The following is a 25014-nucleotide window of genomic DNA, read 5'->3' as shown; positions in this document are numbered from 1 at the left end:
GGGAAAAAATAATTGTCTTTAAGATTTAAAGCTAGGGCCCAAATAAGCCTAGAATTCTAAATCCGGAACCAAATTTAGGAAAAGGCAAGAATAAATTTGGTGTTACAAAATTATTTTTAAAAAGCTCTTATGAAAATACATTATATTCTGTTCATACAGCACAAAGTTTAATAATTTGTATTGTACCAAACTACATTCATTTACAAAATCCCTCCAGACAATTTTCCAATATGATTTATAACAGAAAAAAACACATATCCAGCTTATAAAAGAAAAAAGTAGCACTCAATGTAACATAAATGCATTTTAAGAAAACTTTAATGGAAATACATTATAGGAAACTTTTTTAATTATATGACAACATTTTTCTGGGTTAGGTGACTCCAACATATACATATCACCAAAAGCTATTAACAAGTAGAAAACCATTCTCTTTAACATATACTTCACATGTGCCATTTTCTCCTCTTAGAAGATGCCCTGTTGAATATCAGCCATAGACGGAGCTCTACAAGGTACTGGAGAAGATAATTCTCCATACAGAGGTTCACAATTAAGAACTGGCCAGTTAAATTTCACATGTACTTTTAAGGCTACTGATGTGTAAGAATGAACAACTCAGATATGAAATGGCCTAGCTTCTTATAAAAGATTTTTTATGTAGGGAGGACTTGTGATTCTTTAGTATCTTCAGAGAATCCATGGGTATACTTGATATCACAGAAAGGTCCATATCTTCCATAAATATCTTTTGCTTGTAGAGTAAAATAATATGTGCTAGAAGACAAGAACTGAGATAAAGTACATGCCATCGGGAGGGGTAAAGCTTTAATTTCCCCTATTTTCTTCCAAGCTGTTTTGCTATTGCTTGTAGTGTTTTCATGACAAATGAAGAGGTGATAGCTTTCCACAGGGGCACACCTGGGATTAATTTGAGAAATGTTCCATGTTAATGCTATGCCTTTTGGCTTAAGAACCCGTTTCAGTTTTAGCTCAAACTTCTGGGGAGGAAGAGAGTCATTGAAGCCTGTGAGTACAGGATTTTGAGGTGGGTCTGGTAATGAAGGAAGGTGCTCAAGTGATTCCAGGACCTAAAAATATATAAAAAGGTTAAGTTGCATTTGGTGGGGGAGAGGTGATATAAACAAGAAACTTGTGAACATGTATATGAAATATTTTTTAGTTTTTAATTTTCCAATTTTAGGGAAAAGGTTGTTATTTTCCAGGGATGTCTTTATAATAATGTCTTTTTAAAATATTTTAATTTTTTCCCTCTTGCATGTAAAAATTATTTCTAACATTCATTAAAAAAAATCTGAGTTCCAAATTCTTTCTCCCTTCCCATTCTTTCCATGAAATGGTAAGCTATTTGATACACATTATACATGAGCAATCATGCAAAACATATTTCCATATTAGTCATGTTGTGAAAGAAAACACAGAACCTTCCCCCCATCCTTGCTTTGCCCCGCCCCCCAAAAGCCCCTACAGATGAAAAAATAAAGAAAGTGAAAAGTAGCATCTTTGATCTGCATTCATACTCCAAGTTCTTTCTCTGGAGGTGGAGAGTGTTTTTTGTTTTTTTTTTCCTCATGATGAATCCTTTGAAATTATCTTGGTTCAATGTACTGCCGAAAATAGCTAACTCTTTAAGTCATTTGCAGTCGATCATCATACAATACAGCACCTGTTAGCGTGTATAATGTTCTCCCAGTTCTGCTCAATTCACTTTTCATCACTTCTGTTAATTTTCTCGGTTTTCCTGAAATCATCCTGCTTGTCATTTCTTACAGGACAATAGTATTCCATTATAATCACAGACTTTAACTTATTCAGCCACACCTCAACTGATGGGCTTCATCAATTTCCAATTCTTTGCCACCAAAAAAAAGAACGACTATACATATTTTTTGTATAAATAGGTCTTTCCCCCATTTTTTGGATCTCTTTGGGATACAGACCTCGTAGTGATACTGCTGTCTCAAAGGATATGTACAGTTTTATAACCTTTTGGAAAGAGTTCCAAATTGTTCTCCAGAATCCAGTGTCCAAATTTTCTCATATTCCCACCAATATTTATCATTTTTCTTTTGCTGTCAAATTAGCCAGTCTAATATATATGAGGATGATACCTCAGAGTTGTTTTTGTTTGAAAACTACTTGTTCACATCCTTTGACCATTTTTTGGTTGGGGGAATACCTTGTATTCTTATAAATTTGACTCAGTTCATGTACCCATTTTGACCATATCTTGCTATATATGTTATGAGATATTAGTCTATATCTAGTTTCAGCCAAACTTTTTGAGTTTCCCCAGAAGTTTTTGTCAAATTGTGAATTCTTGTCCCAAAAGCTTGAATCTGGGGTTTATCAAACCCTAGATTACCATCGTCATTTACTATTGTGTATTATGTACTTAATCTATTCCACTGACCCAGCACTCTATTTTTTAGTCAATACCAGACTGTTTTGATGATTACCACTTTCCTTTCTTGCTTTAAAGAAATTAATATAAATTAACCTGAACTGATCAGACTAAATTTCAATCACAGTGGAAATTTACATGATTTTTAACAATCTCTATTTTTCAAAACTGAAAATTTTTCTTCATTCAATTTCTTTTCTTTTTCTAAACCCTTACCTTCAGCCTTAGAATCAATGCTATGTACTGGTTCCAAGGCAGATGAGCAGTAAGGGTTAGGCAATGGGGGTTAAGTGACTTGCCCAGGGCCACAAAGCTGGGAAGTGATGAGACCACATTTAAACCCAGGACCTTCCCTCTTCTAGGCTTGACTCTCAATCCATTGAGCCACCTAACTGCTCCCTTCATTCAGTTTCAAAACAAAGCACAATTATCTTTGAAAATATTATAAGACTCCTTTTAGCTTTCTATTAAGAGAAGAAATGATAAGACCACAAGTACAATCTTTGAGCTTGCAGGAAATCTTAAAAGATCTTTTATTCCAATACTTTCATTTTACAAATGATCTAAATAACTAAGATCTATAAAATGAAATGTCAAGTCTAAAGATGCAAAATAAGCCAGAACCATAGAAGCATCTGAAACCCTGGCTACCATTTCCTTTCTAATACATTAGGATGTACTTCTTTTCTAGCTGCTTTCTAGTATGATAGCTTCATATTATAGTCATGATTTAGAATGACTCTGATATTCTTGGCAGAGTGACCTGAATGAATTCCCAATGCATATGATCAATCAGGATTTTCTAACCTATTTTATGGCCCAAAGGTGGACAGAAATACACAGATGTCAGGTTGGGATAGGAATAGGGATATGACTGCTTTATAGATCACTTCTGCCTCATCAACAAGTCCCATCTCTGGAAATACATCTTAGTTTGCACAGCAAGTGAAGCCATGCTGTTTTCAAGAATGTCAATATATTTGTTCTACTGAATCAACTTCTTCCAGCAAAAGTGAATGTGAACGGCAACTAGGTAACACCGTGTATAGAGCACCAGACCGGGAGTCAGGAGGAACTGTGTTCAAATCTGATCTGACACACTTCTAAGTTGTATGACTGTGGGCAAGTCACTTAACTCTATTTGTCTAGCCCTTGTCCTTCTATTGTAGAGTTGTCACTAAGAAATAAAGGGTTAAAAAAAAGTAAATGTAAGGTGTCCTTCTACAAAATGAATTCCATTTCCTACTGAAATTCATCATAAAAGATATAATTCATAAATCATAAAAAAAATATAATTCATGGGGGGGGGCAGGAGAATGAATGCTACATATTGAACTGACTTGAAAACTTATTGGACATAGAACATGATAATCCACTCAAACAGAAACATCTGCCTTCCTCACATAATTCCCTAATAGGCAGCCTTAGGTTTGCTTACTTACCAGAGGCAAGCAAACAGAATCTCATTTAATTTCTTTTGTTACCAGTGTGTTAGCAGTGACAGAGGAGGGCTCAAAGGTATAAAACATTTGTAAGGCTCCTCTAGACTAGAGTTGTACAATGAAGCTTCCCCTTTGATCATAAAACTTAAATACACCAAGCATGAGGTTCACATTTCCCTTAGCCATCTACCCAGGTTCTATCACTGTTTGTTGTTGCCCAGCTGCTCCTTCCCATTCTGGATACAGTGCTCCTAAGGCCTGGCTCTTCAGAATCCAGGACTGAGGCCTTTGGGAAATTAATCTGTATAACTTTGGAGCACCTGTTGTAGTGCCCAGCTCAGGCCACTGGTGACTTGAGTACAAACTAGCCCATCTCAGCCTACTTTATCCACAGGCTGGTATTAGACATCAAGACCACGTGTCCATTCCATATCCCATGCAGCTATTTACCCAAAGCATCTTAGACCACCCATGGCCACATACCTAATTCCCTATCACCTTCCAGCTCTCCAGAACAAAAACACTTCTCCCTTGCTACTATTCTCCTAGGTTGTTTTTCCTGATAAGGATGAGAACTCTTTGAGGCAAGAATCATCTTTCTTAAAAATAAAAAAAAAAATTTGGGAGCAAGCTGAGTGGCTCAGTGGATTGAGAGTCAGGCCCAGAGATAGGGGTGGGAGTGGGAGTAGTGTTCCTGGGTTCAAATCTGGCCTCAGACACTACCTGTGGGACCCTGGGCAAGCCACTTAACCCCCACTGCCTAGCCCTTACCACTCTTCTGCCCTAGAACCAATACCCAGTATTGATTCTAAGATGGAAGATAAGGGTTTTATTGAAAAATATTTTTTAATTTAAAAATTATTTGTACCCTCATTACTTAGTATAGTGCTTGACAGATAGTAAGCATTTAATAAATATTCTTTCATAATTGCAACAACAACAACAAAAACATGAGAAGAGGTAGAGCACTTCCCCAATCAGTAATAGGTTCTTTTTTGTCTCAATCTTAGTCAGAGACCACCAAGTCCACTCACTGGCTGGAAAGGCACAGAAGCAGGATTTAAAGCTGAAGGGTTATTAAGTATTTCTGCTCAAGGGTCTCATAGCTGTGTAGCTTTTCAGTGAACATGGAGTGAATAAATACTTAACTCTATTCAAGACACTTGGTGTGATGCACAAAGAAAAACAATATGCATTTCAGTTTTTCAAAAACTGCCTCAAGGACTAAGATTCAAATCCTTGACTAGCTCATAATTCACTTTGTATCAGTTTATATGTTTTCCTGTATCCAGTGTTTAGCTATTCTTTCTCACTTTCCTTTGTGGCAACCATTTCATACTTAGTCCATGTATCAAAATCTTACAAAACTTCTGAATTAGATTTTCTCTCCAGTATTCTACTCAGTATTAATTCTATAAATGTCTAATTACTTTACTGAATTTTAAAAATTTATATTGACTAGATACTTTTTAACTAGTACCTGTGCTGAATCTTGTATCAGTTGCTTCTTTTGCTTCTTCTCCTTTAAGTTTTCATTGGTGGCCACAGGCAATTCCAGGACTTGCACCAAAGATGCTGAAAATATAGTTTCAGTGGTATAATCATACTTGTAGTAATTAGCAACATAATCCTTCTGAAGGTAAAGCCTCTATTGTAATAAATCTCATAGAAATTAAGTTGTATATAAGAATTTAAGAACAAATAAAACAGAAGAAATTTAAAATTATTCAAGATATATTTTCTTTGGAAGGATTTAAAATTTTCCTTATTAGAGTAGCCCTAGCACTGTGCTAGAAGCATTACAGGATGACATCAAAATCTGTGCCCTTGAGAAAGTTCCAATGTTATACTGGAAAAGAACCGTATGCCAAAAATGACAAACAAATGGAATAAAGCTATTTTACAGAATAAGTGAAACTTTGTTGAATAGGGTGTATGAATGTGTATGTGGCAGAGAGGAGTGGTTGAAACAGGTACCTCTTTTTGGAAAGAAGACTGGCATTATGAAACAGGTTCATGATGGGGAGCAGAAAAGGTTGAATAGATAAGCTAGATCTAGTTGATCATGGTCTATGAATCAAGGGCTTGAACATATTGCAGTAAGCAATGGTCAGCATAGTTTCTTATGCAGAGATACTAAATGATAAAGAGGGATGTTTATTTAAAATTAATTTGACAATAATGTACATACAAGGTAGAGGAAAGGCCAGAAGACCAAATAAGAAATAACAAGAGATGAAATGCTAAGGATCCTTGATTTATATTTTAATGTTAGTGTGTTGAGTGAAAAAACAAAACAAAACAAAAACCTGAAAACCTTAAAAAAAAAAAAAAAAAAAAGAATATCCTGCACTTAAAAAAAAAACCCAGTCAGTCTGGGAGTTCCTTGTAGGCTTCCAGTTGCAAGGGTGTTTGGGGGAATAATTCTGATTCCACATTCTTAAGGGATCTCTTATTCCTGGAGCTTCCAATTGGTAGTTGAGGAATTGGACTCCAAAGTTGGCTGGGCCATATCCAAGAAAGGGCAAATTCTTCAAGTCTAGCTGGTGAATCATAGTTCGAAGAGGTCATCTAAGTCAACTCATTTCTGGACAAGAATTCTTTCTTGAACATTTCCAGAAGACTATCTACTCCAAGAAACCCTGAAGTCTTTACCATGTATATACTCCTAACCTTGATGTCCTGATATCACTAAAATCCATTGAGAAATGATAAGTCAGTGAGAGACTTCTTGCACCTCAAAACGGCACAAGTCTGCCAGGCAACAGAAGAGGCAGGGGAGGGACTGATAATAAAACCCAATATCTACATCTCCTAGTCTAATCAAAGAGTAAGGAGTATAAGTAAGCTGTAGGCTGCAAAAGGAAAGCATCAAGAGACTTTTTTTCCTTTGCAAAAGCTAGGAAGAGAGCTAGGAAGTTCTATAGTGCTAAGAATAGTAGCTGTGCACAGCTATCAAAACTGTATAGCCCAGTACCAGGAGCTCTTGAGGTTCCTGAAACTAGATCCTGTAGATCCAGTTCTGAACTTTTAAATATCCAAAGAGGCCTAATCTTAGGATGTCAGTGCCAAAACACATGGGGTCCAAGATAAGACCCTACAGAAATAGTCAAGAACTTCCAGGACATAGCTCCTGGGACACATTTAAAGGGAAAAATCCCATGTCAGGAACTAAATCTGGAGAGATGAATAATTTAAAGATGAAAATAACAACCAGTATCAAATCCAGTGATCCTCAAGATGAAGGAATCAGCAAGTCTCTACCAACTCTACCTAGAAACTTAAAGGAAAAAATAGATTTTCCAGAAGAATTTCATCAATTCTTAGAACAAATGAAGGAAGAGATAAAAAGTGAAATAAGAGTCATGGAGGAAAGAATTGGAAGTAGAATAAATAGGTTAGAAGAGCTTGTGGAAGACCTTGCCCCAAAAGTAGAGGTTCTTGCAAGCAAGAATAGATCAAACAGAAGTCAATGACTCTTCAAGACAGCAAGAAATATTGGAACAAAATCAAAAGATTGAAAAACTGGAAGAAAAAATGTAAGATATCTGGTAACAAAAACAACTGATTTGGAAAACTGGTCAAGAAGAGATAATATTAAAATTATCGGGCTCCCTGAAAACACCGATATAGTAAAAAGCTTGGATACTGTATTTCAAGAAATCATGAATGAAAACTGCCCAGATTTATTAGGACCGGAAGGCAGAGTGAAAATTGAGAGAATTCATAGATCACCTCCTATAAGAAATCTCCAAATGAAAACTCCCAGGAATGTCATAGTTAAGCTTCAGAATTCACATATCAAGGAGAAAATATTACAAGAATCAAGAATGAAATGGTTCAAATACCAAGGATTTACAATTAGAATCACACAAGACTTTGCAGCTTCAACAGTAAATGAGAGGAAATCTTGGAATATAATATTTAGAAAGGCAAAAGATATGGGTTTACAACCTAGAATAATTTATCCTTCAAAACTGAGCATAATCGTGTATGGGGAAAAAGTGGAAATTTGATACAGTAGAAGATTTTCAGGCATTTTTGATGGAAAGACCAGAACTGAGTATGAAGTTTGGAATAGAAACACAGGAGTCCAGAGAAATCTAGTAAGAATCCTGGTATTGTGAACTGATGCTGAGTGAAATGGGCAGAATCAAGAATTTAAATTGATACAACAATAAAGAGAAACAATGCTGAAAATAATGAAAAAAAAATGGACAACCAAGTTTTGAGACAGAAGAGATGGACTCTCAGGATGAATAAATAGACCTATATTTTTTGACAGTTTTGGAGGAGAAATAAGGTTCATGAGAGTGTTGGTTTAGCAATAATCTCTTAATGGCCATTGCAATATTTGTAAATTCACACAAGGGAAGAGAAGTTCAAATAGCATGACAAATGTTTTGAATGAAAGTTTAGAATTTTATGCTAATGGTATAAAGCTAGCCCAATTTTTTGTTTGCATATTTTGTTTTTGTTTGGAAATGCTGTTTAATGGCAATAAAAATTTTTAAAAAAATCTAAAAAAAAAAAAAAAAAAAACCCCAAGCAAATATAAATGAATGTGCTTAAAGAAAAAATGTCATCATGACAAAAGAGCATATAATTATTCAAAAACATAAAATTTAAATAATTAAAGTACTTATTCTAATATTCTGAATTATCAAGAAGCTGTCATATGAAGTGGAAATAGTTTGAAGATGTATGCTTAATTGATTCCATATTTCTGAAGTAGTTAGGCAGAGTAGAGAATAGAGGAGAACTTGGAGCCATAAAATGTAGGTTCAAATCCATCTTCAGATACTATCTGCTTTACTTAGGCAAATCACTTAACCTCCCTCAGCCTCAGTTTACAAAAGTGGGGGCTTTTGTAAGGACAAAATGAGATATTTGTAAAGTGCTTCATAAACCTTAAAGCACTATGAAAATGCTATTATTATTCAAGTGTTCTTCCCAAGTAGGTTTTTCTTGAGTGATCTGCTTATTAACTGTTCGATTTCTAAATATTGTTACCAAGTGATCAGTATTTCCATTAATGTGTTTGTAAATTCCAAAGGCAAAAAGATCCTTAAGTTTTTTGTTGTGGACTCCCTTAAACCGAGCAAAAAAATTTCACAGCTTACTAATTTTGTGGAGCATAGCTGCCCCCAGTAGCATCTTGTTTCCTTGTCTACCATCTATCTGCACATGAAAGATCAAAATGAGGTCAAATGCAACAATAACCCAACTAGTACAACTATAGGGAAAACCATGAAAACACAAGGGAACATGCTCCAGAAGAATGAATGGTTCCAAGACCATATTATCTTACCCTTGTTTTCCTCATAAATTTTTCTTGGTAAGGTAAAGAACTCTCCAATTTTTTTGGCCCAAGCCAGACTTAGAACTGAAGCTTCAACAAGTTCTCCGGGAATGAACAGAAGTGGCAACTAAAAAAAAAACCTCTTCTTTATAAATTTTTGCCTTTTTTTTTGCTACTAAAATTTTAATGAATAAAATTGTGAATATCTTTTAAATTTTTGCGTTTGTTTAGTTTTGTTTTTTGTTGCTGCTTAAATGTAGAATCTAGGTTTCAGAAGAATACAAACTTTTTGTTTCTTTAAATATAAAGTCCTCTGCTTGATGAAAAAAAAAAACAATTGCACAAATACGGGATAGTGGGGAACATGGCTAATTCCCATGAGATTGCTATTAAAAAAAAGCTGTAGAATTCTAGTGTATATGCTCAATATGAATCAATTATGTCATATAGCTCCACAAAAGCCAAACTTTGACTTTTGAGAAGAGTTTCTACTGTACTCTGTCATGGTCAAAGCAAATCTGAAGCATCTTCTTATTGTGAAATTGGGACAAGTCAACTAGAAGGAAGAACAGAGAATGGTGGAGGACTTAGCTAAAAGAGTTTTGAAGGAACCAGGAGTGTTTTTCTTGAAGAAAAGAAAACTTCAGGTGAGCATAATAGCTATGTCTTTTAAGTATATGAAAAACCATCAGAAGAAGAATCACACTTCTTTTTTGCCAAGCAAAAAAGGAGGGAAGCTTTAAACCACTAGATAGCCACACATAGCAGGATCTGGACCCTTGAATTCAGACTAGCACTTGGTTGCACCTTACTTAGGTAACTGAATAATTGTTACTTGTGTTTGTATCTCATTCCCTCTATTTGAGCATCTTTGAAGGAAAGGACTGTCATGACCCTTCTTTATATCCCTGGCACCTAAAATAGTGCCCTACCCAAAAGAAGCACATAATAAATGGTTTTAAAAGCTGATTTAAAGTCCCTCTCCACCCCCACCCTCCCGATGGATCTATGGCAATCCCAGTTCCTTCAATAAAGTAGCTGGGTAAATTGATATTTCTTGGCTTCTTCTAAACACAGCAGCTATATAAGACAGCTAAATTATTAGGTAAAAAGCATCTTAAAGGTTTTACCCCTCTCCTTATCTGTGTGTATGTATAAAAAATTAATTCCTTACCTGTTTTACAATTGAAGTTGGCCTCTTCTGTCAGGTCAATCACAAAATCATCAAGTTTTATTTTTCCCCCTGAAGCCTAAAAATGATTACACAATAATGCTTTTGTTGCTATCATGAAACTGACTTGCTGCACAGGAAACAAGCAATTATCTAACAAAATTTATATTACACCACTTATATTACACCTCAGGTCCTGCTTCTACTTACCAGGTACTGAGTTTGATTCAGTTCTGGTGATCACTGCTTTTCTTGGTTGAAAATGAATTATGGGGTGGGGAGCAGTTAGGTGGTTCAGTGAATTAAGAGATAGGTTAAGCGATGAGAGGGTCCTAGGTTCAAATTTGACACCAGATAATTCCTAACTATATAACCCTGACCTTATTGATCTTCTGCCTTGGAACTGGCATTTAGTATTAACTCTAAGATGGATGAAGGTAAGGATTTAAAAAAAAATTAATTATAAGCTAAGAATATTTCAAGAAAAAAATTAAGTCATCCAACAGAGGGGAGATCTGAAAAAGGGGGCCAAATCCCCAGAGCTTTTATAGGCACACATTAAGATCTGAGCTCAAATTACAGGGAAGATGGGGAAATGAAGCTTATTATTCTCTACATATTAACAAAGAGGTACTCTCCAAATAAGGTGCACAATTTCTATGTGGAAACAAGGTTTTCCACACTGCTGATTCTTCTAGTTTTAAGCTGTGCAGGGTGAGACTATTACAATGTTTCCCCACACATATCAAAGATAAGAAGGGAAGTAGTGGAATGGGAAAAAAAATCTTTGCATTGAAATTTTCAGTCAAGCATTTAGTATCCAGGATACAAAAGCAACAGATAGATGTAGGGTATGAATATGTTTGTGTGTATATATATTTAGATATACATTCTGTGTATGCATGTATAGATATAAAGCATACACAGAGATACCAAAAGATATTCCCTAATAAATAAATAAATGAATAAATAATCAAAGGATATGAACAAATAGTTCTTGAAAGAACCGCAAACTATGAAACAACCAATTTGATAAAGATGACACAGTGTGGAAACATGGTGGAGAAGTCATGGGAGGATATCAATGTATTTTAGGTATAATTGTGAAACAGTAAAACCATTTTTAATGGTTTAATGTGAAATTACACAAATAAAGTGAATAGAAAAGTCTATACCTTCTGACTCAGATATTTAACTATGAGGCATATATCCAATGGAGGTCATTGATAAGAAATTCCACATATATAAAAAAATATTAATGGCACTGTTTTGACAGCAAAGAACTGGCAACAAAGTAGATACTGATCTATTGGGGAAATGGCTAGTTAGAAACAATAAAGATGCCTATTGAACTGGGGAATGACTAAACAAATTGTGCATTAATATATAAAATAAATGATGAATATGCTGAACATGGAAAATTGAAAGTCATAAAAGGATTTAAACAAACTGCTGCATAGTAAAGGCAGAGATGAAAAACACGACTATAATAATGTAAATGGAAAGAGCCACCACAAAACAATCAAAAGTGCATGTTACTAAACTACAAAGAACAAACAAGGCCCCAAAGAGATCCAAGAAGACATCATCACTCCACTCCACAACAGATCTGGGAAGTTCACTTCATTTTCTGGGAAGTATGTTACATTGCATATACTTTGATACTTTTTTCAATGCATTGATCAATTTTTTCTTCCTTTTTTTCCCTTAAAAATATTATTATATGAAATGGTTCTCTGAGATGGAGGGAGGGGAAATTTTGGTGATACTAATACTAAAAGTGGGAAAGATGGCAGAGTGGACCATAAAGCTTCTTCACTTTCCTAATTACTCCCCGCCCCCTCCAAACAAACAATCAATCAAACATAACTGCACAGAACCAATGCTAAAAGTGACAAAAACAGACAGGAGTCAGGAGTGAAGCTGAACAAGACAGGGGTAACTAGAGAGTAAAGTTTCCGATTTCCCCGGCCTTAGTCCCACTACAGTGGGCCCTAGCAGCAGGATGGCACCAAAGCAGCCCCTAGGGGCAGGCCCAGAGTTTGCATCTAATAGGATACCAGTAGAATCTGCAGGCTGAGGGCCCTGGGCCTCTACCCCAGAGACCCTGAATGGCCCACAGCTAAGGTTTTTAGGAATGGATACCACAATGGCGTACCGGGAAATTGATAACTGCTAACCAGCAAGGGACTTTGGGGGCCCAAGGTAATGGTAAAAGACCAATCACGTGACCCAAAAAGTCAAACTGTTTAATTCACATATGGGAAAACGGAATCTATAACCCTTAAGAATGACATTATTGGAGGCAGCTCGGTAGCTCAGATGAGGAGTCCTAGGTTCAAATCTGGCCTCAGCTGTGTGACCCTGGGCAAGTCACTTGACCCCCATTGCCTACCCTTACCACTGCCCTGCCTTGGAGCCAATACATAGTATTGACTCCAAGGCAAAAGGTAAGGGTTTAAAAAAAAATGACATTATTACTTGGATACTCTGAAACAGCACATATAGGTAAAAGACTTGAGGTAGAGGTGAATGCAATGAAAAGAACTAAAATAATAATAAAATTGATGATGAAGAAGTAAAGTGACAACTATTTCATATAAAATAAGAATGAACGGAAAAACTGCCACAGAAAAGGGGGGGGAGGGGATCAAATTCTGGTAGTAAAAGAACCCTATTCTCATCAAAAATCTTCTTAGCATACAGAGAAACATAACAGGTAGGAAAGGGGATAGGATAAGAGCGACTAAGACAAGAAAGGGTAAATTAAGAGAAAGGAGGGCAAGGGATGAGAAGTGAATACATATCAAAAAATATGAGGGTAAGGTGAGGGGATAAGAAAAGGTCTCTTAGGATAAGGGAGTTTTTTTTTTTAATTTTAATATTTATTTTTTAGAGAAGTTAACATGGTTACATGATTCATGCTCTTACTTTCCCCTAAGGGAGAGATTTTTGGAATTGAACACATCAAGAAATATAAGGTCATGGTTGGGAAGATAAGGAAGGAATGGAAAGAATAAGAACTAAAAGGTAAGGGGGGAGGGACGAGGAGGGACATCCAGAATGCATTAAAAAAAGCAGGGGTAGCAATAATAATCTTAAAGAATGAGTGGATTAAGGAACAAATTATTAAAACAATAAATAATTTCATTAAAGAGAATGATGAGACAACATACCAAAACCTAAGAGATATACAAGAGCAGTAATAAGAGGAAAATTTATTTTTCTAAATGCATGTATTACTAAAAATAGAGAAAGAACAGATCAATGAATTGGGAATGCACTAAAAAAAGCTAGAAAAAGAACACATTTTAAATAAGTTCCCAACTAAACACCAAATTAGAATTTCTAAAAATTAAAGGTAAGATAAAAAACTAAATGTAGAAAACCACTGAATTAATAAATCTAGGAACTGGTTTTATGAAAAAAAAAATCAACCAAATTGATAAACTATTGGTTAATCTGATAAGAGAGAAAAAAACAAAATCACTAGCATTAAAGATGATATATATGGGTGAATATACCACCAATGAAGATAAAATTATAGCAGTTATTAGGAGTTATTTTGTTCAATTATATGTAAACAAACAGAAGAATACTTACAAAAAAATCAACTGCCTAGACCGTAAGAGCAAAATACCTAAATAAATCTATTTTAGAAAAAAAAAAAAAGAAATTGAACAAACCATGAATAAACTTTCTAAGAAAAATGCACCAGGATCAGATAGATTTACTAGTGTATTCTACTAAACATTTAAAGATCAACTAATTCCAGTATTAAAAAATTTGAAAGAATAGGTAAATACCAAACTCCTTTTATGGAAAAAATATGATTCGGATACCTAACCAGAAGTGTAAAAACAGAGAAAGAAAATTATAGGTCAATTTCATTAATGAATATGGATGCAAAAATCCTAAACAAAATACTAGCTAGGAGACTGCAATAATAAGTCACAAAGATAACGCATTATGATCAAACAAGATTTATACCAGGAATGCAGGGATGGTTTAATACAGTGATAGCAAATGTATGGCACTGGTCAACCCTGCCCCCAAGTTGGTTACTAGAAAGGCAGAGGGACTGGGGGGAGCTGCTCCCCTCCCCCCTCCATTGTGCCTGAGGACATTTTTTCACATCCTCCCCTAGTCCTTCTGCCCAGCAGCCCAATGAGAGAACGCGGAAGGTAGGGTGGCTCACAGGCCGCAGAGTGCAAGGTTCACCATTATAGGTTTAATATAAGGAAAACACCAACATAATTGATAATATGAATAAGAAAAGTAGTAAAAACCACATAATTATATTAAAAGATGCAGAAAAAGCATTTGATATACAATATTAATTCCTATTAATAAAAACACCGGAAAGCATAGGTATAAATTGATTTTTTCTTAAAACGATAGGAAACATATGCCTAAAACCATAAATATTATTTGTAATGTGGAGAGGCTAGAAGTCTTCCCATTAAGATCAGGAGTAAGTCGTACTTATTATGACCAATTTTTATTAACATAATATTAGCAATAGAAGTAAGAGAAGAAAAAGAATCAGAATGGGCAAAGAAGTAATAAAACTCTGTAGAAGACATGATAGCATATGTAGAAAATTCTAGAGATTTAATAATTTTAGCAAAGTAGCAATATATAAAATAAACCCACATAAAACATTAACATTTCACAAAATCCCGTAATTAGATAAAAAGAGATACTCCTTTTAAAATATCCATAGACAGAATAAAATACCTATCAAATACAGGAGAACAGCTGCCAAAAAAAACCTCCCAGAAACTACATGAAGATAATTATAAAACATTTTAAATAAAGTCAGATTTGAATAATTGGAAATATTGTTTCTGGATGGGCAGAGCCAATATTAAAATGGGAATCCTACCTAAATTAATCTACTTATTCAATGCCATCCCTTCAAAAATTAGGAAAAAATTACAACAAAATTCATTTGAAAAAGCAAAAGATCAAGAATATCACAAAAATTATTTTTTTTAAAAGGAAAAGAAGGAAGTTTAGTAGCATGAGATTTTAAATTGTATTATAAAGCAGTAATTATTGAAACTATCTGAAAATGGCTAAGAAAAAGAAAGGCAGATCACTGGAACAGAACAGACATACAACAAATAGCAATAAAATATTAGAGTAATCCTTGTATTTGACAAAAACACAAATCCATGTTTTGGGGATAAAAAAATCACTATTTGGTCAATTTTTCTGGGACAACTAGAAGTTAGTTTGGCAGAAACTAGATACAGACCAATATCTTACACCATTCATTATAATACGATCAAAATGGATACATGATCCAAATGACATAAAAGGAGATATCAGTAAATCAGAACAACAGGGAACATACTACCCATCAGATTTATAATTAGTCAACAAGAGACAGAGCATTTTAAAATGTAAAATGGATAATTCTGAGTATATTAAATTGAAAGTTTTTGTATAAATAAAGCAGTTGCTGCCAAGATTAGAAGGAAAGCAGAAAATTGGGGGAAAATTTTGATAGACAGCCTCTTGAGGGCCTTATATCTAAAATATGTAGAGAATTTTGTCAAATTTGTAAGAAGAGTCATATCCTAATTAATAAATGGGCAAAATATATGAACAGATAATTTTCAGATGAAGAAATAAAACTCATATATAGGTTTATTAAAAAGATGCTCTAAATCACTACTAATTAGAGATATGCAAACCAAAAACAACTTTGTGATATCACTTCATGCTCATCACAGCTAAAATGACAAAAACAAAATGACAAATGTCAGATGGGATGTGGAAGAATAGCTACACTATTGCACTCTTGTTGGAGCTGTGAACTAATCCAATCATTACAAAGACTAATGTATCAAAAGCTATTTTAAAAAGAGACTGAATATGGTGAAACTGTATTGATCAAGTATGTCTACTACTCAGAATATGGGACTTGTATTCGCTGTCTTTGATGTTACCCCTTAGACTAAGTGTCAAAATCTAATAGAAACAAGGGCCATTAAAACCATATATATGAATCCCCATGGGGGTGTGTGTGTGTGTGTGTGTGTGTATGAAAATAGGATTAATTCTCCCCTTCCCTATTTTTAAATTAATCAACCAAAAATTTTAACACCCCTACTTAATGCTATGTAAGGGGGAGTTCCGAAGTCACTTATTAAGGTGGGTGACAACCCCAGAGGTGACTGACCACCCCCTGGGCAATGCTAAGCAAATTAATAGACTGCAATTGGTCCCCATAAAGTAGAGGAAGGGACAGGAAGTGAAATGGAAAAATGATTATAAAAAGGCCTGAACTTCCTGTGGAAGGGGTCTTCTGCTTGGGACTTAAGACTGGCACTTTGGCTCTTGAACTGCTTCTGGTAAGACTACTTCTGGATCTTCTCCTTTGGAGTTCATCTTGGATGAGTGAGTAGCTGACCCTCCTTTACTGGCTTCTGGAGAGATTAGGTCCAGAGAAACCTTCCCGTCTTAGAGGAGGCCGTGTGGGTGGAATCTCCATTAATTTACTACCAGGTCCTCTGGCTGACGGTTATCAAGCCATGCTGAGGTTGCTCTGGACACTGGAGTAACATTTAGTGTGATAGGTTAGACATTTTCTCTTTCATCAAGGGACAATTAAAATTGTTTTTTAACCTGGGGCTATGATTTCACCATTGTGGAGAACTCCTAGTATGGAAACAACCACCACTGATACAAATCACAAAACTGTAATTTAATCTTAGATCTGCCAGGGGGCACTGAGAGGCTGTCTTATCTATTTTCATTATTATTTTTAACCCAAACCTTCCGTCTTGGAATCAATACTGTGTATTGGTTTTGTAATAAGGAAATAGCATTTTTAAGTATAGATAGAGAAAAGTTGTGTAAAGCAGGATGGATGAGCGGAACATTCTGGGAGCCTTGGAACTCTTTAGGTGAGTCTGTTGGTTGCCTGTGTCTGTACTCCTAAAATACCATCCCATCTACTGTGAGGCTTGGAGTGTGGTTTGCAGTTTGGAAGGTGGACTTCTAAGTGTGGACAGCTCTTGGTTGGACTTACTGGCTGGTTTTCATCTGGGACCTTAGGACTGCTGGAGGGACAAGGACACAAGGAGTGAGATCCCATCCTGTTTGGATCTAGTTAATGTTAGAGTTTTAGAGTAGTGATTCATTTCCCTTGTTTCTGATCCACAGTTAACCCCCATTAAGGAAATCCCAGTTTACCCATCTCCTTAATCTCTTTACTTTAATAAATTATTGTCTCTTGTCTTCTTCTTGTCTGTTTTCCTTAACCCTAGAAGTACCTTAGTTAAGTTATATAAGGTTTTATTGTAATTCCCCAGCTGACTGGAGTCTGGCTCACTGCCTAACTGATTTAACTGCCATTCTTCCATATAGTTGTTAGTCATTTTCCCAAGTCCTGTGTTTGTGGGTGTAAAGGTGATTCCCCATTGGTATTTGTTCTTAGTCAGTTATTCCCTTGCCCAAGCAGACTTCCTTTTCCCTTTTCCCTAAACCCCAGTGAACTCAGTGTTTAATATTTACCCATAAAAGTTCCAAGGCAGAAGAACAGTAAGGGCTAGGCAATGGGGGTTAAGTGAATTGCCCAGGGTCACACAGCTAGGAAGTGTCTGAGGCCAGATTTGAACCTAGGACTTCCCATCTCTGGGCCTGGCTCTCAATCCACTGAGCTTGTCTATTTTTAAATAGCTAACATATGTCAAGAGGCATAACTTGAGCCTAGGCCTTTTTGACTCCAAATATACCCCTTAATTCACGAAGCTATGTGATTATAGACAAGTTGCTTAGCTCCCTTTATGGTGTGACTAGAGCTGGTTTATGGATCAATACCTAGGTTTTTCACACACGGCAACACACCAAAATAAGAGAAGGGACTTAAAAAAGGCCATATAAGAGTTTAAAAAAAATCACATAATATGTATATAATTAAAAAGTATTCTCTTCCCTTTCCTGGAACCCCTAAGCATTTTTCAAAGCTCAGCTCAAGTATCATTCTTCCTATAATTAATAAATTAAAGGATGCATAAAAACGAAAAAGAAGCAAAGCAAATAAAATTACTTACATGGTAAAAAAAAGAAACTTCCAAAAAATTCATAGAAGCAATTATCACTTAACTATAGCAGAAAATAGTTTGACAAATAAATCCCTGAATTATCCATATTACTAAAAAATAAAGACTTAAACCACAAACCTGAGAGGGATCCCAACACAGCAACTTAAGGATTAAAGACATTCCAGATAACTCACAAAAATAAAAGAATATGGATGTATTTCTGAAAGTTGTCCAAGAAAAATCTTTCAAGAGGTAAATCTTGGAAAATATGAGTACAAAGAATCCACAAAATATTACAGCTAGAAATAGTTTGAGGGCGAGGCAAAGAAACTTCTTCCCAAGATATAGTAGTTTGTAATGTCAAAGAAAAAGTGCTATGAAGTTATTTAAATGAAGATCCTCAATTTGCATTTTACTACTTAATGGCAACAGTAGAATGAACAACACTGATGCCATTAAAATTACATTTTTTCAATTAGAAAACAATTGCTTTCTCCCCTCCTACTCACTGAAAAAGAAAATCTTTGTTACAAATAAGTATATGTATAAACAAAATAAATATTCACAATGGATAAGTAAAGAAAAAGTCTCATTCTGTACTCTGAATCCATCCCTCTTTGTGGAGAGATGGGTAGCATTAGTCTTCTGGAATCACATGTGGTGGGTCATTATGCTAATAAAAGTTTATATGTTTTTCAAAGTTATTTGTCTTTACAATATTATTATAACTATCATTGTTCTAGTTCTGCTCACTTCACTTCATGAGTTCATACAATCTTCCCAAGTTTCTCTAAAATCATCCTCTTCATCATTTCTTATAGCACAACAGCATTTATACCATCATATACTTATACTACAATCTGTTCAGTCATTCATTCTCCATTTGATGAGTACCTCCTCAGTTACCAGTTCTTTGCCATTGAAAAAAAAAAAAAAAAAAAAAAAGCTAAGAAAATGTTTGTACATTCTTAGTTTTGCTTAAGATTAAGCCCTCCTTTCATTTAGCATCACTCTCCTATTCTTCCCCCCTTCCTTTTCTCTTTTCCCTCTTATTTCCTGGCTGGATGAAATATATTTATTAGGTACTCAACTACATGTGTGTATTCTTCTTTCAACTGTTTCAGATGAGTCAAGGCCAAGTGTTAGCCACTTCTCTCACTTTCCTCTGTCTTTATTTTGATCTCACACTATATGAGATAACTCTCTCTAACCTTCCCCTCCCAAGTATTCCTTTATGTCTTTCTTTCTGTTCTTATTTTAAGATCATAAAAACACAACCAGTCCTAGGTCTTGGTCTGAGACTCACTCTATGATCCCATAAGATGACAGAGTTCAGAAAAGGTTCATGTATTGGTAGTTGATCCTTTAGTTCCTTTTGATTGTTCACCCACATTTACCTTTTTATGTTTCTTTAACTCCTTTGTCTGAACTTCAAGTTCTATGCAAACCTTATTTTTACATTAGGTGTGCTAAAAAGGCCTTTCTTTTCCCAGTATGATTATAGTCAAATTTTGTTAAGCTATTCTTGGTGATTTGTCTACTACAATATCACATTCCAAGTTCTCTGTGCCTTTATGGGGATGGTTGCTAAATTGTATAAGAGCCTAACTGTGGAGTACTTGGTACTTATTTTTTTCTTTTTGGTTGCTTGAAATAGTTTTCCTTTGACCTGGAAGCTCTAGTTTCTAACTATAATGTTCTTAAGAAATTCTATCTATTTTAAGGAAGACAAGGGATAATGGCAATTCTATATAAATACTTCCAAATCAAATGGATTTGTGACCTCAATCCTTCTATTCCTGCCAAAGATGCAGAAAGAAACTTGCCTATTCTATCCAACTCTTCTTCTCTACCTAAAGTTCATCACAGAATTTTTAACCAATGGACTAGAGGTCTTCCTCACTTTCTCCCAACTCTGTAAGCTACCAGTTCCAAAACACTGGATCTCTACCAACTCATGTAACCATGTTTTATTGTCTAGCACACACCTTCTAACACTGGAAACAAGAGTACATCTCATTATATCTTTAAACAAAGCGAGTCAAACAGCTACCCTCAGTTCTGACAATGACTCAGAACAGGAAGTGAAGTTCTTTTTTAAAAAAAAAATCAACATAGAACAATGAATAGAACTAGTAGGTGGAGAAACATGCAAGTGGTTACAGGGCTGACAGCTTTATGAGGTTGTGGACAACATGACTGGTTACATCAAAGAAAGTAGGCTAGCACCAATGCGAAGCTAGTAACTATCCCTCTGTTATTAAGGAGTGCTTGATTGATATACAGACTTATCTGCATCTTGAGGACACTGTTAGTGGACCAGGATAGCAGAGTCCCTGGCTTTTATGAGGGTTTGTTAGGGAAATAAGAACCTCCTTAATTGTATTAAGACAGGCAAAGATGGACAATATATCTTGTATAAATATGTCAAGCCAGCTTGTAACCTTTAAAGATAACAAAAGATATCCTGGAATTTTCCCAGGAATAGTAGATAGCAAGTCTTTTCCCTTTAATTACAGTGTCTTATGGATATGCTGAATTTTAAACTGGCTCAGAGAGGAAAGTTTAGTTAAAAGACATAGAAAAGTAACTTAGATTAGGTGCAGAATCAATTACAACAGGAAATCAATGAAGTATAGGGTCAGTTACAAAGTAGAATTAATTTGTATTTCTCAGCCTGAAGATGAATGGCAGATATGAGAAAGTGAATGCCCTATTTGCTTCCTGTACATATATAGCCATTTCCCCCCAAATTTTATAATTGAGCACCTGGCTGCCAATATGACAATTTATTATTATTTATTGTGGAGGAAGAACAATGCCATTCTAGAGATACTATATGTGACTAAATCAAAATGGAGATTTTGTGACATGTAGACAAGGTCCCTCACCCACCTCAAATAATCGAGTTCTACAACCAAAGGCTTTTCTGATCTTTTTCAATATTTCTGTGATCACCAGATACGGGAAGGACTGTAAGTTCCAATAACGGCCATTTTGAATATGGAGACTTGCTATATCTTAGTGGATAGTCAAGCTTCATTTACCTGTCATAGGATGCTATTGACTGGCTGTATACCTTAAGTGGGTCTAAAAAGTATACAAACTATACACTAGGAAGGGGAAGACTAATATCAGTTGGCAGTTCATTAGAGCAGTAATAAATTTCTTTTCCTTTCATTTTGGCTATTCATTTTATTAGACCTTTGGTCTCTTTTGGATCTACTACTGGATGAAACATTAACATTATCCACCAGAAAATTTTGTTTCAATCAGACCTCTTAAGAGGTTGGACTACTTCTTCAATCAAGAACTTCCTGCACTAGGCTGAATACAAGGGCCAAACAGAGGTTCCACATCACCCTTTCTTCATCATTACTCACAAATCCCATATCAACTTTCCTATTTCTCTCCATATGCATGAAAACAAGATGTTTGTAGTAAGGTATGTAGTAAGGGAAACTCTAAACTGGCAATAGGGCTGGCTCTAATATCTTGTTGATTGAGAGGAGTAGATTTTTAGTGAGCAATCTACTGTTTGTTTTGCTTGTCTTTGTCACAAAAAGTTTGGATTTGGCCCAACTTTGCTGACTAATTTACTTAGCCTTCATTCATTTCTCTCTTCCCTGCATACCACTTCCCCAATGGCTAGAAGACCCAGTTGTCTTTTTCAACCTTGCCTGGAGTTGCTATAACACTATGCTAGTTTGTTAGTCTTGACAACCACCTTAGCCTGTCACAAACTTCCACATAAGACTATTCACTGCCTGACCTAATGATAATAGCGATAGTTCTTATAATAAGATAATTTTAATGATCCAAAATACTTTTAGATAATTTAGAAACTACTAAAATTTAATATCCTAGAAGGTTTCTGTGGCTAATTTGTTATGGATATGGAGAAAAAAACCATGAGATACTATATTTATCTTGATGCAAGTAAAACACAAATTACTAATAACTAATTATTAATTACTAATAACTATAGGTTGTATTGCAGACTGGATAGGTATTAAGATTATTGTCATCAGCATTTTCCAAAGACTGAATGGACAAACTATACAAACAAAACTCAGCTGTAGAATACTGATTTTAGAGTCCTATAATTTATTTTCCACTAATTTACACACATCTGTGCATATACCTATCTATATTTGTATGTCTATGGGAAATTTAGATCCTCTTGGAGTGGACCATCCTAGTGCCTCTTTTGGTAAGCGGTGGCTGAGGAGACCCTCAAACTCATCATGGCCAACGAGACGCCAAAGGAAGGAGTCAAGATTGAAAACAACCACATTAATTTGAAGGTGGCAGGGTAAGATGGTTTGGTGGTGCAGTTTAAGATTAAGAAGCACACACCACTTAGTAAACTAATGAAAGCCTATTGTGAACAATAGGGTTTGTCAAAGAGGCAGATCAGATTCTGATTTGATGGGCAGTCAATCAATGAAATAGATATCTGCACAGCTAGACATGGAGGATGAAGATACAACTGATATATTCCAGCAACAGAGAGGAGGCATTTGCTAAAAAGAGAATATGCAACTCTACTCCAGAATTGTGCTCCCAAGGAAAGCAATGTATTCACAATGAGAAAACCAAGATTTGGTTCTTCTACATCCTGACTACTGCAGTATAGTTTTCTCTCTTCTTTGATTCCCTTCCCCTATTCCTTTATTGTACACAAAGTAACTGGTGTATGTGCACAGCCATAATGTGTGTTTTGTTGTTTTTTTTTTTTAACTTAATGGTCAATGGTATGTTTTGATCAACATCAAATGGAGATAAGGAGAGGGGGGAAAAACTGGTTCTGTGAAAATATCCCTTTTCTCCATTAGTGGTATGCTCACTCAACTTTTATCTTTATATTCCAATAAGTTATTTTGTTCTCATTATTTAATAACAAAAAAAACCCACAAAAAATTCTTGCATACTTTGTTTGATTGGATAATTTCAATGCTTTTCTTTTATCACCGTAAAACCGAGGACGATTTTATAACTTTTTTGTATGTAGCTGTTACAAGGGCAATCTCCATCTCTCAGTAGGAATAAATTACCATAAAGAAAATGATCCTAGATAGTTTCCCCTTCAAGTCAAACATCTTGTTTAAATAAACTTCGTTTAAAATTTAAAAAAGAAAAAAAAGGAAATTTATTATTACTTACCTTAGATTTAATTTTAGAACCAAGTGTATCATTTGACTTTGCCAGTACTGTTTTTTCAACATCTGAAAGAGAAAACAATAGATTGTTAAAATGTTAACATTCGAAAACACTGACATTAGAATTGATAAAACAAAGTCATGGACTTTCTAAATAAAAAGTTACTAACTGTACCTTGTTCCCAATTCATTATAATAAAATTTAATACAGATTACCCTACTCAAGGCATTTTTCATCCATACAAATTATCTTAAGGCTTCTAAAATATCACTTGAAAATAGGCCTAGAATTTGAGGAAGATCAAACTTGGAAACTAGGTGAAAATAATTTCTATCTATAAAGAGATCAGTAATGTTAATCTTCTCCAACTGCCCCAAATTTTTAGGTAGGTTCCTTTTTTTGATCAACTCTTATAGAAGATGGGCAATTCCTGAATCTTCCATGTATTTTCCACATCCAGAGACACTGAATGTAATAAGTCTGGGTAATCAGGTAGACCTTTTTTTTTTAAATCTTTACTTACTTTCTGTTTTAGTGACAACTCGAAGGCAGAATGGCAAGAGCTAGGCAAACTGGGATAAGTGACTTACTCAGGGTGACATACCAAGAAAATGTCTGAGACTACATTTGAACCCAGGTCCTCCTGATTCCAGGCCTGATGCTCTATCCTATCTGCCCCTAATATGGTAGTTTAAAAGCCAGTTACTGACATAAACTAAGCTACATTATGTTATACATATGTGTGTAAGTGAACTCCAAAATAAGAGTACTTGAATTGTGCTTCACCCCTCACAGAAGATGAAAGAAAAAACAACTTCTCTTCTTCAAATATACTGATTGGTTGGCAGGATTCTGTTTCACATACACAATTATTACAGGGTAATCAAATATTCCATCAAAGCTCAAAATACTTGGAGCATAATTTTCAACCTTCAGATTTTTTCTTTTAAGGTATCTGAACCATTTAAGGTACTCATCAAAAACGCATCATATTACTGAGAAGGATGGACTGTGTAAAATGGCTTTGGTCTAACCTTGTCTAGGACTGAGAGGAAGGAATAAAGTTTTTTTTTTTTTTAAAACCCTTACCTTCCCTCTTGGAGTCAATACTGTGTATTGGCTCCAAGGCAGAAGAGTGGTAAGGGTAGGCAATGGGGGTCAAGTGACTTGCCCAGGGTCACACAGCTGGGAAGTGTCTGAGGCCATATTTGAACCTAGGACCTCCCATCTCTAGGCCTGGCTCTCAATCCACTGAGTTACCCAGATGTCCCTGGAATAAAGTCTTAAAATCTTCTTTAATTCTATATTTGTGGTAACTAGAAATTCACAATTTCTATAGCTACAGGCATGTAAGAGTATAGTAGCTATATATAACACAAAGAGTTTTGAAACTAGTGAGGAAAATGCTATTAAACATATTCAATTAAAAAGCTTTTAAATATTGACAAGGT

General features: G+C 35.2%; 1 protein-coding gene and 1 pseudogene across 1 annotated transcript in view; one reads left to right on the top strand and one right to left on the bottom strand.

Moving 5' to 3' along the window:
- Positions 1-309: 309 nt before the first annotated feature.
- Positions 310-25014, bottom strand: part of ATF7IP2 (activating transcription factor 7 interacting protein 2) — a 57849-nt gene continuing 33144 nt past the window's right edge. Inside the window, exons 7-10 of the mRNA XM_044657315.1 lie at positions 23567-23628; positions 10344-10419; positions 5348-5442; positions 310-1091 (exon numbers count right to left, since the gene is read on the bottom strand). Coding sequence (XP_044513250.1) covers positions 657-1091; positions 5348-5442; positions 10344-10419; positions 23567-23628 — 668 coding nt within the window. The 3' untranslated portion in view covers positions 310-656. The remainder of the gene's footprint in view (positions 1092-5347; positions 5443-10343; positions 10420-23566; positions 23629-25014) is intronic.
- Positions 22648-22930, top strand: LOC123231092 (annotated as a pseudogene).

This window comes from Gracilinanus agilis, chromosome 1 (genome assembly GCF_016433145.1).
Source record: "Gracilinanus agilis isolate LMUSP501 chromosome 1, AgileGrace, whole genome shotgun sequence".
Classification (NCBI taxonomy): domain Eukaryota; kingdom Metazoa; phylum Chordata; class Mammalia; order Didelphimorphia; family Didelphidae; genus Gracilinanus; species Gracilinanus agilis.
The sequence above is the reverse complement of the archived record's forward strand: the minus strand, read 5'-3'. Positions and strand labels throughout refer to the sequence as shown.